Genomic DNA, 18,933 nt, shown 5'->3' with positions numbered 1-18,933 from the left:
TTTCTTAGCCCTCCCCCCCGCCACACTCCGATGCCTTTGTTCACCTTTCATCTCTGGCTTGAGTTAGTCTTTTGCAAAAGGTTATATCTTTCCTATATTTGGGAAGTCCCCATATGTGTATAGGTCTCCTGTTAGGGTTTTTTTTTTTTTTTTTTTTTCTGCTTTCCTAGCTTTGGGGGACTTTCTGTTCATTTTGCTTAGCAAACATGTGTATTTGGATTCCTGTGGCGTTGCGTTCTGGACACTGAGCTCTTAGCACGGGAGTTAGAGAACCAGACAGGATGGCGTGTGCTCTGCATCCGTCTCACAGCTGCCTGGCAGGCAGGACCCTGTGCGCTCCAGCTGCCCAGCTCTGTGAAAGCCACAGAGAAGCAGTCTCCACTGAGCACGGCATCCCCGCCCAGGAGGTCCCACGAGGAAGGCGCTTTGGGCGTCTGTTCCTTCTCCCTCCTCCCCGCCTTCCTCCCCATCGGCCTGGGCCACCCACGTGGCATGACGTCCTTGTGGTTCATGGGCTTCACTCCCCCCACCCTTGCTCTTTCCTGCGTGGCTCTGCTGTCCCTAGTACACTGTACGTCGAGCAGGTGTGTTCTGTAGTCTCAGGGGCCAGCGAGGGCTGTTAGAACAGGTATATATCATGCTCTCACTCGGATAATAATCTGCACACGAATCTGTCCATATTCTGGATGCTGTAGGTGGTCGCCTTATAGCGAAGGTCCCTTCGGGGGCCGGGTTTGCTTTAATGTTCAAGCATCTCACAGGAGGACCGGATGAGGACGCGTGCAGAGCGTGGTCCCGAAGGGCTTTTGTGGTTCACTTAGACAGTTGGGTGGGGGAGGAGACGGCAGCCGGCGCAGGGCCGGGGCAACAGGAGCCTTGACTGAGCCCTCACCAGGCCAGCGCTCTCTGAGCACCGCAGGGTGCTCACGACTGACTCTTACCCCAAGTCTGTGCGGGAAGGCCTTTGACGACTCCGCTTCTCTGCACGAGGAGACCGAGGCACGCGGAAGCCAAGTCCCTGCTCAGGAGTAGACAGCCAGGAAGTGCGTGAGGTCTCCACACAGGCAGCATGGCCCCAAACCTCACGTCCTCCCTGTTAAGCTGTAAGCTTCACATCAACTTGCCCCAAGGTCAATTCATCTAGAACCATTGTATCTCCTAAATGAGCAAATCACAGAACGCGCTATTTGCTGAATTTACTAAATTTACACAATATTCATTTCCGGGGTGCCTGGGTGGCTCAGAAGTTAAGCGTCTGCCTTCGGCTCAGGGTGTGGTCCCGGAGTCCTGGGATTGAGCCCCGCATCAGGCTCCTTGCTCCCTGGGAGCCTGCTTCTCCCTCTTCCACTCCTCCTGCTTGTGTTCCCCCTCTCGCTGTGTCTCTCTCTCTCTGTCAAATAAATAAATAAAATCTTTAAAAAAATATTCATTTCCATCAATTACTGATAAAGTCTACAGCAACTTGAATCAATGGATTAATAGAGCCAGTGAGAACTTTGGGGAGCGGACTCCAGGGCTCTGGCTTCAGACGTCCTCCCCGGCCCTCAGGGTCCTCCTGTGTCCCCCAGCATCCCCCAGTTCAAGGCACACCAATCCAGGCCGTCTGGTGTGCTGACGTCTTCTCCTACAGGGAGCCGGTAGGGAAACTTCCACCCTTGCTCAGGGAGCTCTTAGGGAGAAATCATGAAACCTGTCAACTAGAACTACAGAAACCTGCAAAAGCTGTTTAAACTCTTCTATCCACCATAAATTGCATTAAGCTTTATACATAGCTAAAAGAAAGGAGTTTCTGGTAAAAAGATAGATTTGAGCATTTTGGCGACTTGATCATGCACTAAACCGGTACCTGTCAGATTGGCCCACTTTTGCCTCACGCCTCTCCAAAAGGCAGGTCAGCTTCCAAAGTTCCTGCTCTGTGGCCGTCCGGGGCGCGTCTGATGTACAAGCGGAGGGATGGGAGTCTGTCTTCGCGTCACCACCTTACAGAAGCTCATTAGCGGGAACGTAACAAACACCCACCACGGCAGCAAATACTCAGTGAAGACCTTTTCTGCTCTACGATCCCAGGAGTAAGGAGACAGGTATGTAGGCAGTAGGGATTTTAACAATGCTGTGGTGCTAATTTTTTTTAAGGTGAATGGAACAATTTTACAGATCTATCCATTGCCCCCTGGCAGAGTTTTGGTTAAGGGTGAGAATGACCAGCTGGAACTGGTAAACAAAGACTTAATCAAGTGTTCCACAACACACGCCAATGCGCCAGCACTGTTTGTACTCCAGTGTTAAAAATTAAATATAGAGTCAGATGCAAGGCTACAGTATTTTCCTATAATCCTAACATCAGCGAGTTCATTTTAGCAAAATGAAAACACCCATCATGTTACGTTCAAGGTGTGGGCTTGAATACTAGTTGGAAAAACCATTGCTTGTGGTTTTGTCACTTTGTTTTTATCTACTTTATACATATTTTTGAGTTTATAGTATAAAAGCTATAAGCACAAGATGTTTTTGCATAATTGCATATTTATACATCCTTAAGTAATTTACAATAAAAGTAATTTAAATCGACACGAGGTAATGGGAATTCTTTTTTAATTTTTTTGTAAGATTTAATGGATTTATTTGAGAGAGAAAGAGCGAAAGCACATGAGTGGGGGGAGAAGCCGAGGCAGAGGGACAAGCAGACTCCCCGTGGAGCAGGGAGCCCCCCCCCCGCCATGCAGGACTCCATCCCAGGACCCTGAGATCATGACCTGAGCCGAAGGCAGATGCTCAACTGACTGAACCCCCCAGGCGCCCCCAGCTAGGTTGATAAATTGCTCGAATTTTGAGAGACCTGGAGATAGCGCATTTCTGGCGTTTACAGTAAGCCTGCAGTTGATGGAGCTCAAAAACTATTCCTTCCCTTTTGCCCCTCCCTCTGTGCTGAAGCTGACCCTGAACTTTCTCTCTGCAGCTCTTGTTTCCCCATAGTGCAGGGCCCTCCCTCTTCTGTTCAAGGGGTCAGGCTGGGCAGTGACAGCCTGGAGGTCCTCCATCCAAGGCCCGCCCGATTCTAGGGCAGCATCTCTGCTCCCGGACACGCGTCTGCAGGTCCTGCCTGACTACGGGTGACCCCTCCCAGGGGTGAGTGGGTCACAGGTCAGAAATCTGACTGCCCACCCAAGGACCAGCCTCTCATGCTGGGTGCTCAGGTGGCATAGTCAATGCTCACCACCTGTGAAGTGACAAGAGCTTGTGAGGAGCCCAGGGACACATGGTGCTGCTCTGCCACCTTGGATGGGTGGGGGGGGGGTGCGGCACGTCAGGAAGACCTGGCGTCTTGTACTAGGTCTGCCTAAGAAGGAATTTCCTGGGCCCTGGGTGGAGGGCAGGGTGGGCCAGATCTTGCCAAGGCCCTTCACTGCCCCGATGTCTTCGTTAACCTAGGCATCCTCCTGGGGCTCTCTGTTCATCCGAATCTTGTCGTAGACGGTGTGGACTGTTGGGGTGCACTCAGGGCTAGGGGGATGGCAGCTGCCCCTCTCCATGTCATCCTGCAATTCAAGCAGAGTTTAGGGGTGCTCGTGGTCAACTTCAAAGACTCAGGCACAGAGGCCAGTCAAGCTATGCCTTTTCATGTGCTTCTTGTCTCAACCCCAGTAACCCCAAAACATAGCTTCAGTGCAGACCTCCCTCTTGAACACGGCGGAGTCTCTGTCCTCTCCCCTGGGTCCCCCCCTCCCCCCTTCCCCGCCGGGCCACCTCTGTACTCACTCTCTCCCTTCCCTGACTGCCTTAGTTAATAATACCACACCCCACCCCCTTCCTGCCATATTTTCCCCTGAGCACGTATCATCAGCTAACACTTCACATTTTGCTTATTTATCTTATTTGCTATTCTCCCCTCCCCCAGCCTAGAATGCGTATTCTCCGAGGCGGAGGATTTTTTGTTGTTGTGTTGACCTCTGTGTCCCAGATCAGAACGGTTCTGGGATATAGTAGACACTCGTTAAATATTAGTTGGACAAATTTGTAACTCACCTTGGCTACTCTCATTGCAAAAGTGCTTTGAAAACCCACAAAGCAGCAGCTAAAGGTATTACTCTTGCAATCTGCATTTTATAACAGAAGAAACTGAACGCCGGACAGTCGTTTTGTGAGGTTGACGGAGAAGTCAGCATGAGAGCCTCACACTCACTTCTCCCGCCTCTGCCCCTTCGCTCCTTCACGCCACCCCCATCTCTCTTCTGTGCTTGCCTCCCTGTGTCCTGGGAGGGAAATAATTTTTTTCATCAGGCTAGGAAGCTCCCCAGGGGCAGAGAGACTGAGGGGGCAGGGCTGGGGGTCTGGGTCAGAGGTCGCCTGATTTGTTTCTTTATCCCAAAACCACACATTGCTCCCATCCTGTGCTTCTCCAGTGACGGTATCGGGATTTGGGTCCGGAGCCCCCTGTGGCCTGGGTCGGATGGGAACATAACTCAGAGGGGCTGAGATGGAAAGTTCCAGCGAGCCAGGTGCTGAGACAGTTGGGGACAGTGCACAGCACACTCAGCTGGGAGCAAGCAGAACCCGTTCTACCCAGTGCCGCCGTGGTTTCCTGCCCGAGTCCTTCTTAGTGCTCCTTCTGGATCCCACCTTCCACCACCATAAACTGCTGGGACCGGACCAGGGGATTTCTAAGGTCCTGATGGTCTGTGGGTCAATGATCCAGAGGTGTCTCCCTTTGGCAAAGTCAAAGGGCAGGAGAGGAGAGGACCCGGCCACTGGCCGCTCCTGGTAGTGCAGACAGTGGCTCTGTTTGCTTTCCTTCTGCTCGACTTTAGTCCAGTGGTTCCCAAAGGATGGGGCCGTACTTGGGAATGTGTTCGAAATGCAAGGTCTCAGGTCTGCCCTGAACCCACTGAAACAAGTCCTGGGAGGGGGTCCCACAAGCCCTCCAGGTGTTTCGGATGTGAGTTCAGTTTGAGAACCGCTGCTTCCCGGTGGCGCTCTAGGCGCCCTCGCCTCGGCTGCTCCCGTGTCCAGGCCTTCCCCTTGTGCAGTCATGCCATCTGTGACCATTTCTCACTGGGGGCAGAGCACCTGAGATGTTCTTTCAGGGGCAACTCACACTGGGGCGATAAAGTCTTTGCCCCAAAAGGAGGCATTAATAACAGGATCTCAGGCAGGTAGGGGTGGGTATTGTGGGGGGGCGGAGAGGATGGAGCTTTCCTGATGGTCCTCAGAGCCTTGGGTCTGCCCTGCCTCCCGGCCCCACTAGTGGGCCCCTCTCCTGCCGGCTTTGGGTCTTTTATGGATGACAGGTCCCACCTGACAAGCAGTCGCTTCCACTCCTGCCTCTCCCCAGGGCTTGAGACTGACCTACTGGGTGGTGAGCCCCTCCGGAGCAGCCTGGCTTCTCTCCTGCTCCTTCCCCTGCCAAGCTGTGTGCCCTCGGGTCAGTCACACACCTCACTGAGCCTGCCTCCTTCCCTCTCCCACTCCGCCATCCCCCCTCCCTGGGTGGTGGCGAGGACGAGATTGTGAACATGTGAGCGCGGCATCCCTGTGGGTGGCTTCCACCCTTCACGCCCAGTTACAGACACAACAACCGTACCGTCCGCAGCAAGGACCAGACCAGAGCCCGACGGGCAGCTGAGTGCCCTGGACCGGCCGGCGCTGACGGCCTCCGAGCACAAGTCGGTTGACCTGGTTTGATTTCCGTGGACCCACCTTGGCATGTCTCAGGAGGCTGAGCTCCAGGTCGGGAGGGCAGTGGCTCGTGGCCCCAGCAGGTTCCTCTGTGGGCGGGGCCTGGGATAGAGCAGCGGAGCCCGGCTCTGTGGGCAGCAGAGTGGACAGGCCTGCACACAGCACGCACAGTGAGAGCATGTGGAACTGAGGTGACCCCTCGTCAGCCCCAGGGTGGGGCAACCATCGCTCCATGGGCTAAAAGGTCAGGTCCCAGACACCTGCCCATCCTTGCCGCCCACCAGCCCTCCCGTCTGGGCATGCACACAGCCCTTGCCCTTGGTACTGCACGGTCCCAGCCTCCCACCCGGATGACTCACAGGAGAGGTCAGCGAGCCCCATGTGCCAGCCCGGCCCCCTCCCGGGTCCCCCGTCCACTGCCTTCCCCGAGAGCACCGCTCAGGCCCGGGCTAGCACCTACCCCTCCTGGACCACATTTTCTTCCTTTTCCAGATGACCACTCCGCCGGCCAGGCTCAGCATCAGCGCCGTGAGCAGGACACCTTTCCAAAGCCACTTGCTCTGAGATCCTGCCGCAACACTGCTGTTAGGTGCACCCTGGGGGGGGGGGGAGAAGATGGGACCCTCCCCCCCCAACTCAGGGCCTGTGTCCCAAGTGCACACCCTTGCTACAGCCCCGACAGGCTCCTGTCCACTGGCCAGGCCCCTGCAGCGGCCCTTGTACCAGGCTTTCTGTGCCCCTTCTGCCCAGAGACCTCAGAGGCTCCCAGCAGCTGCAGGTGCCCCCATCCCTGCAGTCTGGCCCTGTTCTCCCCTGGCAAACTCCCGGGAGAGAACCAGTCTAGGAGGGGGAGGGGACGGAAGGTTCCGGGGCCTCCTGACGTCAGTGCACGTCCTGCCCTCGGTTTGCCTGCCACATGGAAACGGCTCCCACTTCAAGACCCAACTCAGGGGTCCCTTCCCTGCAATGCCTTTCCGGAGACCTGCAGCAACTAAGCAGTGTTTTTCTTCCTTTTGTACGGGAACCATATAGTTTGTATTTGCCTTGATTTCCACCGCTGTCATGCAGAAAATCGTACATGTCGACAAACGTACCCCTCCTCGTCCGTGAACCATTACCTGCTACGTATTGATAAGCTGTGTGTCACACGCTGTGCCGATAGCTTAAACCACCCTATGAAGTGCGTATAATTAACACCCATCTCAAAGACAGGTCCCAGAGACTGAGTAACTTGTCCGGAGTCACACAGCCAGGAAGTGGAGATGCCCCCACGGCCTGGAGGTTCCTTCAGTGGGGACTCATCATACTGTTCCCTGCGTCTTCCCTCCACCCCGTATGTGGTGAGCACTCGGCCCGGTGTTAAGGGTTGAAAGCCGGGTGGCTGGGTAAGGACATGGCAAGGAGAAGCTGCGGGGGACGTCAGAGCTCAGAAGGACCCTGGTGGGGCAGGACAGCCACACCGATTACTAACCTCCTTCTTTATATGCATTGTTCCTGCTCTGTGGTTCCAGGGAAGGTAGAGGACCCCCTCACCTACCACATGCTACTGTATATACTCCCTTGCTGCATGGCCAAGGGGACCCCCGCAGCTGACGCAGAAGGATGGTAGCTGGCTGTGGTGACCGCAGGGGCTCACACGGCCCAGGGGAGGCTTGAACTGTGGTTTATGCACTCACAGGTGGTAACCATCCTAAGAAAGGTCATGTCTGGCACACAGCAAAAAACCAGCATTTATCAGCCTGAAAGGGCTATGAGCGTCCAGACCATCCGGGGTCCTGGGACTTGAGATTCCAGGGCTGGGGAGGGGGTGCCCTCAGGGTCCTCAGTCTGTCGTCTTCAAGTTCTTCCCCTCCCCTGCCTGCATTCTGCTGACAAGGTCAGCCTCCGCGGCTCCACGATGAGCCCCACGGGGATGCCCTGGGAGACGCAGCTGTTCCTGGTACCCGTTCAGGTTCCATAATGAGGGTGTGGCCATGCACCTGCCTCTGGGGTGCCCCACAGTGACCCCCTTCCAGTGCTCCTCTGTCCCAGTGATTTCCCTGAGTCCCCCAGTCGTGCCCTGCCCTGTTCTCGGCCAGCCTTTCCCAGAGGTCCCACTCACCCCTCCACGGACAGACGCTCTGCAGGAGTAAGGTTGCGTTCTTCCCGTCCACAGGGTTGCTGACCCTACAGGTGAGGGAGCCATTCAGCTGGCTCAGGGGCAGGCTCAGGCTTAGATTCCTAGAGCTGGGGGCTAGCCCAAGAGCCCCTCTCTGCTCCAGCTCCCTGGGGAGCCCCTCACTCAGCCAGGTCACTGTCAGGTTCTCTGTGGCTCCTGGGATCCCACACTCCAGGCTGACATTGCACCAGCCTGCATGGTTGGAGGATGAATGAATCACAATCTGGGGGTGGGGGATGGGCTCTGGGGGAGGAGGAGACAAAAGAGAAACTGAGATTCAGCATTGGAGGACACACAAGGGGATCAGCACATTTGTCAAGTGACCCAGCTGTGGGGGTTCCTAACTATGGGCCTGGGAAGGGACCTACTGCCCCTGGCCCAGGGGTTCTGACTCCCAGCCAAGGGCAGAGGGCTGAGGCCCTTCCATGCTCAGTTATGGCTACAAAACCCAGTAATCATGATGGATATGATAATTCCTTTTTTAAAAAGATTTATTTTATTTACTTATTTGAGAGAGAAAGCAGGTGAGCACAAGCGAGGAGAAGGCTCTCCAGCAGACTCCATGCTGAGTGCAGAGACCAAGGCAGGGCTCAGTCTCATGCATGAGATCATGACCTGAGCAGAAACCAAGAGTCGGATGCTTAACCAACTGAGCCACCCAGGTGCCCCAGTAATTCTATAATTATATATACACATGATGATTATACATATGATAATAATTGTATCTATTCTCACAGATACAATAAACACAACATGAAAGGAGTTGAGAATACAGTGGGAAAACATATTAGACGTTCTCATTTTATTTAAAGAGAAATACTGATTATCTTTAAATGTTGAAATAAATATTTAAGTTTAGTATCCAATAAGATGAAAGTACAAGGGGTTAAAACTTCCAACATGCTAGAGATGTTTAGATTGATGAAAACTCTACCAGTCCAACCAAAGGCAAGAAGAAGATACGAACAAGAGTGAGTCGAGAACAGGAAACGTCAGGAGCAGGCGCTTCTGTATAGACCTGAACATCACCTGCGGGCATGATGTCCCCCTGTTACAACCCAGGACTCGGATTACGCTCCCGCCACGCGTGCTCGTCCCATCACCTGATGACACAGAGAGACTGAAGAGACAGAGAAGGAAAACCATCCAAAGGTACATGTCAACTACATGATGGCAGGTGTGACAACAGTCACTGCAGAGCGAATCCAGGTTCACCTAGAAAACACTAAGCAGCCACAGAGAGAGTTTAAATTCCTATGGACCTAACAACAGAGACTGGAGATGGGGAAATGTCAGAAAGCAAACCAGAAAATCCAAACAAAAACTCTGCTGGGAATCCCGGGGTCAATGACCCAATGCAGGCTTCCTGCAGAGGAGTCTTTCCTTCTAGGGACAGGCCCACAAAGACGAGAGGGGAGGCAGGAGCCCGGGTCACCCATGACACAGACAGCCACTGGCCAGCCTGGTAGGCAGCTCCCTGCACACCCAGCCGCACGGCCCTGTCTGTCCTGGCCGCACCTGCTTGCACCCTGGAGAGCTCAGGGGTGGGGTCCAGGCTTTCCTACAGCTGCCCCAGGCCTGAGCACTGAGGTAGGGGACCCGTGCGGGACGGGAGGAAGGTTCTTCAGTCCCAGCAGACAGAGCCTCACGACAACAGAGACTTCGCCCTTCGTCCTCCTCTCGCTGGCGATCTCCCTTGTGCACTGCTGTCTGCAGCCACAGCTGTCTGCGACCATGAGGAAGACGCAGGAGGTCAAGACCCCATGTCCAGGATGGTGGAGCTGAAAGATGGGGGGCCTGGGAGCCCAGGGACCGTGCTGAGCAGACGACCCGACCCCAGCAACTGCCATCGCCTGAGTTCCTTTGCAGAGATCACTAGCCACCTGCTGCAGCTGAGAGCCGAGCGGGACGCTCGCTGCAGGCAGACGTAGTCCTGACTTCTATGCGCGGATGACAACGAAGAAGGGGATTTCATCAGCAAAATCAGAAGTCGATTAAAAACATAGACCAATCAAAAGCAAAATCCTGAGGTCTGAACAAAAACTGACGTTCTACCCAATTGTCATTAGGAAAGAGGATCAAGGCGTAAATACAGGTAAGAACCAACACTGAAAATTACAGGGAAACTCTATGTACGAAACACATTGAGAAATTTTAAAATGTGGGTGAAATAATGCCTTTCTAGGAATGTGAAGTGATCAAAATTCTAGTAAGAAGATGCAAGAAACCTGGATGTGCACACCGACTTTGAAAAAATTAGGAAGGTGGCCAGAGGTCGGACGTCATCAAAAGCATGAAGGACACACAGTTTGGGGCGTGAGCACTGCCCATGGCCAGGGAAAACAACAGTCCTGTGTTACAGACAGTGTTCCAGCTTCGAAAAGGTGGCAGGTTTGTCAGGTCATGAAAGTATAGCTCGGCTTTACCACTCACGTCAGACAAGGAGAATCCCAGAGCCAACACAGGACAACACATCTGCTAACCCACGGGTTACAGTCAGTCACACACAGAGACCTTAACTTCCTAAATTAAATGTTAGCAAATAAAATCACAAGATACAATACGATCACGTTGCATTTATTGTAGGAATGCAAGGACAGTATAATGAGGAACTTCATTAGTGGAATGTACTCCAGCAGCAGAGGGAAGAAGTCGTTCCCGTTTACGGAGCAGGTGTGGACTCCCAGGCACAGCCGCACGGGCTTTCCATCACCTTCTTTAATCCCCAGGAGAACCCACAGAGTTACACGACCCCCTGTGTCAGCAGCGTCATCCGGGGCGGGATGGGCGGCTTTACTGGAAAGGGTCAGACCGCACATATTTATGGTGTTACTGGCCATGTGGTCTTGGTCACAACTACGTAACTTGGCCACTATAGGAAAAAGGCAGCCAAATACACATAAAAATGTAGAGATGTGGCTGTGTTCCAATAAAACTTTACTTACAAAAACGCACATGTGCTGTATTTGACCAATGGCTATGGTCTGCCAGCCCCTGAATTCAGGGGATTAATAAAAACACCAACTTGCAACCCTTCCCAAAACTCACTGCACGTGGGACCAGGGGAAATGATCCTTTTAAGTAGCTTCTTTAAAATAATGGAATTAATTAACAGGTAATAATTTAAATACAAAATCAAACGGAATGTGTGTTACAAAGTGTTAGGAAGCCCACGCAGGCATTTAGAAAGCTTCTGCTTTTGGGAATGAATTTGCTCAGCAGTTGGTTTATATGAATGTTTCTTATAGGCTCTTTTCCAACAGGTGAAGGAATGTGAGTCAGGCTTGAAGAATCAAAACTCCGAGAAACTTTAGGTGTTTCTGTAGGTTTCCTTTACGTATTGCTGACATCTACCCAGTTGAAGGACACCTGCTGAATGCCTGCTGGGAGCCATGTAGAACGGCCGGCAGGTGCCACAGAGGGCGGGGCCGGGAATGGGGCTGGCAGGTGGACAGTAGACCACACCCATTCACTCCAGTGCAAGGCAGAGAAAGATGGTCCAGGAAAGGACTGGAAACAGGAGCATTTGCCCACGATGCAGGAGAGAGTGAGAGATGGGCACCCCCGGGCCACCCCAGCATCCGGGAAGGAGGGAAGAGTGGGCAGCAGGTGCGGGGAAGGGCAGCGCAGGTGGAACAGGGCACAAGGGGACAGTGTTGGAAACGCGGCTGGACAGACAGCCAGGGAACAGATCCCGAGCGGGTGAGATTTCTCTCCTGAGTACCATGGATCCTGTGGGGAGCGGGGGTGGGAGCGGGTTGGCTATAGGCAGGGAAAGGACAGGAGGGGCCTGCATTTCTGAAAGCTCCACAGAGCAGAAGGTAGAGGGGGATTTGGAGGGGAAGACTGGGTGCAGGGAAGCCCGTGAGGAGGCCGCCGTGGTGCCCGGAGCAGGGGACGGATGGGAGAGAGCTCGGGCAGGCGGACACCCCAGGCTCTGCTCCTCTCCCCTTTGTCCTGCTCCCCCTGCACTGTCTGCCCAGGTCTCTGCTCCTGGGGGTGGGGGGTCCTTGCTAGCTCGGGAGCTCCAGGAGCCGGGCCTGGGTCTCCTTCTGTGTCTTCCACTTGGTCTAGGACGTGACTGCGTCCCACGGTCCTCCTGGCGGGAGTGCAGGGCAAGTGGTGGAAAGGGTTTTACCCAATGTGGAGTTCTAACCCTTGGTCTCCCTCCTGGGGTTGCTGCTCACTGTTCTGATGACCGGTTTCTTGTTTGGTTTCTCCAGCTTTTTGGGTCACTTAAGAGTTTTTAAACTAGTTTTTGAAACAACTGGTTAAGAAACTTTCTGATATAATTTTGTATTTTTAATAATCAATTTTGAAATAATTTGCAATTGAAGATAGTTTTTTGTTATCCTTTTGGATGACTTCCTGCCCTTCCCCCATTTCATGTGTTTTTTATACTTTTTAAGACATTTTAGCTACTTTTTCCTAAGATGACATTTTTAGAATTTAGGTTTTAGGGTAGGGCATCAAAAGAGATGCAAATACTCCTAAAGAAGATAGGGTTTTTTTAAATCTGTTTAGTCCACATACTTGAGATAAAGAGATTGTTGGAGTTCCTGACGGGCTCACCTTACCATACACACAGAGTCTGAAGACTTCCTTCTGGGATTTTCCCGTGCGGAATTTGACCTTTGCTGTATACCATCCACTCATTTCCATAGTGAGATTCCGGATGCTCAAAACCGCCGTCTCTGTCAGGGAGAGGCTGCTCCTGGATTTTTCCTCCAGCTCATACCAGTCAGGACCAGTGGCATTGGGTTTCCAGGACACCAGGATCTCTTCTTTTTCAGGCTCAGAATGCCAGCTCCACTCTATCTCTCGGATGTTCGGGTACAAGGAGGAGGTCAGCTGCAGCTGGACAGATGCCCCCACGATCCTTTCCAGGGTGTGGGAGGTGCTGAGGTTGTCCACAGACTGGACGCTTGTTGAGGGAATAGCTACAATGGGGAAGAGAGAAGGGGACAAGCACGGCGCTGCTGTAGGACCTGCGGTCCCATCGCATCACAGGCGTGTTTGTAAGCAGAGGAGCCGCTCCGTTTCACAGACGAGGAGGCCAAACTGCAGAGCTGTTTGCTTAGATGTTGGCCTTGCCTAGAGCACACAGCCTTGGGTCAGGCGCAGTGCTTTAAAACTTGAACTCAATCACAAGAGAAAATTTGGAAGGAACACAAATACATGGAGCTTAAAGAGCATCCTACTAAAGAATGCATGCATCAACCAGAAAATTCAAGAAGATGGGGCGCCTGGGTGGCACAGCGGTTAAGCGTCTGCCTTCGGCTCAGGGCGTGATCCCGGCGTTATGGGATCGAGCCCCACATTGGGCTCGTCTGCTGTGAGCCTGCTTCTTCCTCTCCCACTCCCCCTGCTTGTGTTCCCTCTCTCGCTGGCTGTCTCTATCTCTGTCAAATAAATAAATAAAATCTTTAAAAAAATTTCAAGAAGAATTTTAAAAATTCATGGAGGGGTGCCTGGGTGGCTCAGAAGTTAAGCATCTGCCTTCGGCTCAGGGTGTGATCCCAGCGTTCTGGGATCAAGCCCCACGTCAGGCTCCTCCACTGGGAGCCTGCTTCTTCCTCTCCCACTCCCCCTGCTTGTGTTCCCTCTCTCATTGTCTCTCTCTCACTGTCAAATAAATAAATAAAAATCTTTTTAAAAAATAAATAAATAAAATAAAATTTCATGGAAATAAATGAAAATGGAAACATTACAGTTCAAAACCTTTGGGATGCAGCAAAGGCAGTCCTAAGAGGGAAGTATATAGCAATACAAGCCTTTCTCAAGAAACTAGAAAGGTCTCAAATACAGAACCTAACCTTACCCCTAAAGGAGCTGGAGAAAGAACAGCAAATAAAGCCTAAATGCAGCAGGAGAAGAGAAATAATAAAGATTAGAGCAGTAATCAATGAAATAGAAACCAAAATAACAGCAGAACAGATCAATGAAACTAGGGGCCTGTTCTTTCAAAGAATTAATAAGATTGATTAACCCCTAGCCGGACTTATCAAAAAGAAAAGAGAAAGGACCCAAATAAATAAAATCATGAATGAAAGAGGAGAGATCACAACCAACACCAAGGAAATACAAACAATTATAAGAACATATCATGAGCAACTATGTTCCAACAAATTAGGCAATCTGGAAGAAATGGATGCATTCCTAGAAACTTACAAACTACCAAAACTGAAACGGAAAGACATAGAAAACCTGAACAGACCCATAACCAGCAAGGAAATTGAAGCAGGAATCAAAAATTTCCCAACACACAAGAGTCCAGGGCCAGACGGCTTCCCAGGGGAAGTCTACCAAACATCTAAAGAACTCATACCAATTCTTCTAAAGCTGTTTCAGAAAACAGAAATGGAAGGAAAACTTCCAAACTCATTCTATGAGACCAGCATTACCTTGATCCCAAAACTAGAAAAAGACCCCACCAAAAAGAATTATAGACCAATATCCCTGATGAACATGGTTGACAAAATTCTCAACACAATACTAGCCAGTAGTGCTAGCCAACAGTACATTAAAAGGATTATTCACCGCGACCAAGTAGGATTTATTCCTGGGCTGCAATGGTGGTTCAACATCCACGAATCAATCAATGTGTTACACCACATTAATAAAAGAAAGGATAAGAATCATATGATCCTCTCAATGGATGCGGAGAAAGCGTTTGACAAAATACAGCATCCTTTCTTGATTAAAACTCTTCACGGTGTAGGGATAGAGGAAATATACCTCAATATCGTAAAAGCCATATATGAAAAGCCCACCAGAAATATCATTCTCAATGAGGAAAAACTGAGAACTTTTCCCCTAAGGTCAGGAATACAACAGAGATGTCCACTCTCACCACTGCTGTTCAGCATAGTACTAGAAATCCTAACCTCAGCAATCAGACAACAAAAAGAAATAAAAGACATCCAAATCAGCAGAGAAGAAGTCAAACTCTCACTCTTTGCAGATGACATGATACTCTATGTGGAAAATCCAAAAGACTACCCCAAAATTGCTAGATCTCATACAGGAAGCCAGCAAAACGGCAGGATATCAAATTAATAAACAGAAATCAGTTGCATTTCTATACACTAACAATGAGACAGAAGAAAGAGAAACTAAGGAATGAATCCCATTTATAATTGCACCAAAAGCCATAAGATACCTAGGAATAAACCTAACCAAAGAGGTAAAGGATCTGTACTCCAAAAACTACAAAACACTGCTGCAGGAAATTGAGGAAGACACAAAGAAATGGAAAAACATTCCATGCTCATGGATTGGAAAAACAAATATTGTGAAAATGTCTATGCTACCCAGAACAATCTACACATTCAATGCAACCCCTATCAAAATACCATCAACATTTTTCACAGAGCTGGAATAAATAATCCTAAAATTTGTATGGACAGAAAAGACCCCAAATAGACAGAGGAATGTTGAAAAAGAAAACCAAAGGTGGTGGCATCACAATTCCAGACTTCAATCTGTATTACAAAGCTGTGATCATCTAGACAGCATGGTACTGGCACAAAAACAGACATGTGGATCAATGAAACAGAATAGAGAACCCAGAAATGGACCCTCAACTCTATGGTCAAGTAATCTTTGACAAAGCAAGAAAGAATATCCCATGGGAAAAAAGACAGTCTCTTCAACAAATGGTGAATTGTTGAAGCCACATGTAGAAGAATAAAACTGGACCATTTTCTTACACCATACACAAATGTAAACTCAAAATGGATGAAAGATTTAAATGTGAGGCAGGACTCCGTCAAAATCCTAGAGGAGAGCACAGGCAGCAACCTCGTTGACCCTGGCTGCAGCAAGTTCTTGCTGGACTCATCTTCAAACGCAAAGGAAACAGAAGTGAAGATGATCTATCGGGACTTCATCAAGATAAAAAGCTCTTGCACAGTAAAGGAAACAGTCAACAAAACCAAAATACAACCTGCAGAATCGGTGTCTTATCAGATAAAGGGCTAGTATCCAAGATCTATAAAGAACTTATAAAAACCCAACACCAAAAAACAAATAATCCAGTCAAGAAATGGTCAAGAGACATGAACAGACATCTCTCCAAAGAAGACATACAAATGGCCAACAGACACATGAAGAAATGCTCCATATGACTCGACATCAAGGAATCACAAATCAAAACCACAATGAGATCCCACCTAACACCAGTCAGAATGGCTAAAATTAACAAAAGGGCTTATGACAAATACAGGTTTTTGGTATCTTCAAAATCATAAAACTAAAATGGCTAAGAATTTCTGGAACTAACTTTAAAAAGCTGCATTCAAACTGAACAAGAATTAGTGACATGGGACTAAATAAACTGAGGAAGACTACAGTTTGTGACTCTTGTTTAAAACATTGCTGGTTCTCCAATGTTTGCTCTTCCAGATTAAGGAAACTTTCTCTTAGACTTCAGTGATATACAGAAATAATTCTAAAGTATTCCTCTGTGAACAAATTGATGCCTTTAACTTTTCTCTTTACCTGAACCCTCTGAAATTCAAAAGGTCTCAGTAAGTATTCTTTCTTCCATGGCAATTATAGTGATTTGCATAAGTTCAGTATGAATCTGTTCTCCTTGTAACAGGACACCATTGGAAACATTGGTTATTTTACCAAGGTTTTGGCTGGAATGCCATATTTGAGAGACATGCATAGACTCAGATATGACCAAACAGCTTTAAGGAACTAAGTTTGACGTTATGAAGCATGAAGCCAATAGAGCCCCTTAGAAATGTTGGCCTGATACTGTTGCAAGATGTCAGCGTTCTTGTCTCACAAGGTCAAAGAATGAACCTCGTGGACACAAAAGGGCGAGGGAAGTGAACATTTATTAAGTGAAGGTGAGAGCAGAGAGGAAAGAAGAAGCTCTCTAAAGTGAGAAGGGTCCCGGATGGGTTTCCACTGTGGGCTGTCACTGACAGTCTTTTATTGAGAACAGACAGGAAACTGAAGTTTGACATCTCAAGCATGGATAGAAGCATGTTTACTTGTTCTTTGAAGTTTGGTGATTTTCTGTGGTCCAGCTGTAACTGTCATAGGGTCATCTCATGTCTGACATTTAAGACATAACGAGGTGGTCTCCTTATGTTCCCTTATCTCTGGTTTCATACACCTCAGCACTTCTCCACATCTGGGGCTTCTGTGAGCCTGGTCATGTAGCCCCTGGGTCAGCCTCTTTGGGGAAGTCAGGAGCCTCCTATCTCTCCTGCCTGTACCCTCACCCCTTCCTTGCTCCCAGGAGAGGACCTGTGGGCAGAAAGAGCTGTACTGCGATTGTGAGCAGTGACTGACTGTATGCTCTTTAGTCAGTGGGGGTTAGGGATAGTGCAAGTCTCCAAGGAATCTGGAAGCAAGGCTTTCAAAGAACCTTGAGGGGCAGGCTGCTACCAAGATAAGGTTTCCTTTAAACATGAAGCCCCTGAGGAAGCCACAGTTTAATCGAGGAAGGTCCCGCTCCATATGTTTCAGGGATCTATCAGTGGACTGCAAGCTGTAAGATTTTAAGTTACATTTCTTTTGCCATTTTTCCCCCATCAATACCTTTCTTACAGAGCTCCCAGCAGCCTCACCAGGTGAGGAAAAAATGTCACTCTGGCAGGTGTAGGAACCTCAGAATATGTTGGGGACCTCCTGAAGAGGAATCCACCCACTTTTCCAGGTATCACAGGCATGTCTGATGGCAAACACTTGGTCTGCCTTCTGGTCTGGAGAGGCTACTGAAAGTTCAGCCTAGAGATTCCTTATAATAAGTTCCAACAAAGAAGATTCTAGAAGATCTATATGATCAATTGCTATTCTTGCTGAGCTTATGCAAATAATTCAGCCAAGTTTGTTAAAATTGGACTTGTTTTACAAATGAATTAGTCCAGATTTGGTGATCTCTGATTTAAAATGAGCATTATTGGAATGCCTGGGTGGCTCAGTCCCATAAGCAACTACATTCAGCTCAGGTCATGATCCCGGGGTCCTGAGATTGAGTCCCCATGTCTGGCTCTCTGCTCAGCAGGGAGCCTGCTTTTCTCTCTCCCTCTGCTGCTCCCCCTGCTTGTGTGCTCTCTCTCTCTAATAAGTAAACAAAATCTTTAAAAAAAAAAAAGTAAAAATGAGGGTTATTATAGAGAGAAACGTTTCAGTAACACATCTTTGTAGATATTAGATTTCAAGAATGAAGACTCAAGAAAACCAGATTACTATTTTACAGCGGGGCTTCTCAGGATGAGGATTGCCCCCAAAACAACCAATAAGGTTAAGTCTCTTTGAGTTACTTTATGAAAAACTTTTTCTCACTGTAGACCTATCAATAGATGGAGACTATAACACTCTGTGTAATTATTCACTTGAGGCCAGGTTAATTCATAACCCTCTAAATAAATAGACAAAACTTATCCTCCCTAAACCCGATCTGACAGTAGCAACCCGCTCCATATAAACCCCAGATAACTCGTTTGTTTAAAGGTTTGGAAGTCTAACACAGCAAGGGATTTAACTCCAAAATGGAAGCGTCCCTAGCAGGTCATATTATGCACTCCTGTGGCAGTAAAAATAGAGAGGCACTCTTCGTGGGCTCATAGATCAGAATAAAACCTGCATCTCCTTCACAGGAAACCAATGAGTAAACTAACGTGCCTTCTTATTATTCCCGTGAACCTGCGGAAAACCTCAGATTTCTCTTCAAATGACAATAAAGGACTGGAAGAAAATTTTAGTTAGCTATCAAAGGTCTTTTTATTCAGGCTTCTCTTTCTCATTATAGCATTAATCTTATTTTGTTGTCTTTTCCTGGTGCCAAGACTCCTTCGCTACCATAGCTTCCAGCCCACAGACGAGCCCTTCGACTCAGCAAGGTTCGTATACGTTGTCTACCTTGGATTCGCTGCCTCTGACTTTGGTGACTCATATACAAATTCCCCAACTGACCAATGTGGACCCATAGGTAGGGACATCTCTATGCCTCTATCAACAGGACGAAGTTACAGAAGATAAGTTCCTCCAACTCAGCCTCCTTAAAGATTTAAGGGTCAAAATTGTTCAGGGGGGAATGATGTGGGGAACAAAGGCAGAGGGAAATGTAAATAAAAGTA

The 18,933-nt window shown here is 49.2% G+C and overlaps 1 protein-coding gene across 4 annotated transcripts; it reads right to left on the bottom strand.

The window, feature by feature from the left end:
- Positions 1 to 2,679: 2,679 nt before the first annotated feature.
- Positions 2,680 to 13,128, bottom strand: LOC105234448 (SLAM family member 9-like). Of its 4 annotated transcripts, none has more exons than XR_004627448.1 (5): positions 12,404 to 13,128; positions 7,775 to 8,074; positions 6,134 to 6,241; positions 5,695 to 5,825; positions 2,680 to 3,536 (listed from the first exon to the last, which is right to left on the bottom strand). XR_004627448.1 is itself a non-coding variant. In XM_034667385.1 (5 exons), exons 1-5 carry the CDS (start codon positions 12,491 to 12,493, stop codon positions 3,426 to 3,428), a joined length of 735 nt encoding a protein of 244 aa, XP_034523276.1. In that variant the 5' UTR covers positions 12,494 to 13,117; the 3' UTR covers positions 2,680 to 3,425. The 4 variants fall into 4 exon arrangements, 3 of the variants coding, with proteins under 3 accessions (XP_034523276.1, XP_034523277.1, XP_034523278.1); XM_034667385.1 differs by having other exon boundaries at positions 12,409 to 13,117; XM_034667386.1 differs by having other exon boundaries at positions 7,775 to 7,839; positions 12,409 to 13,109.
- Between the last annotated feature and the right edge of the window lie 5,805 nt (positions 13,129 to 18,933).

The sequence above is a fragment of the Ailuropoda melanoleuca genome, chromosome 8 (assembly GCF_002007445.2).
Source record: "Ailuropoda melanoleuca isolate Jingjing chromosome 8, ASM200744v2, whole genome shotgun sequence".
Lineage (NCBI taxonomy): Eukaryota > Metazoa > Chordata > Mammalia > Carnivora > Ursidae > Ailuropoda > Ailuropoda melanoleuca.
The sequence above is the reverse complement of the archived record's forward strand: the minus strand, read 5'-3'. Positions and strand labels throughout refer to the sequence as shown.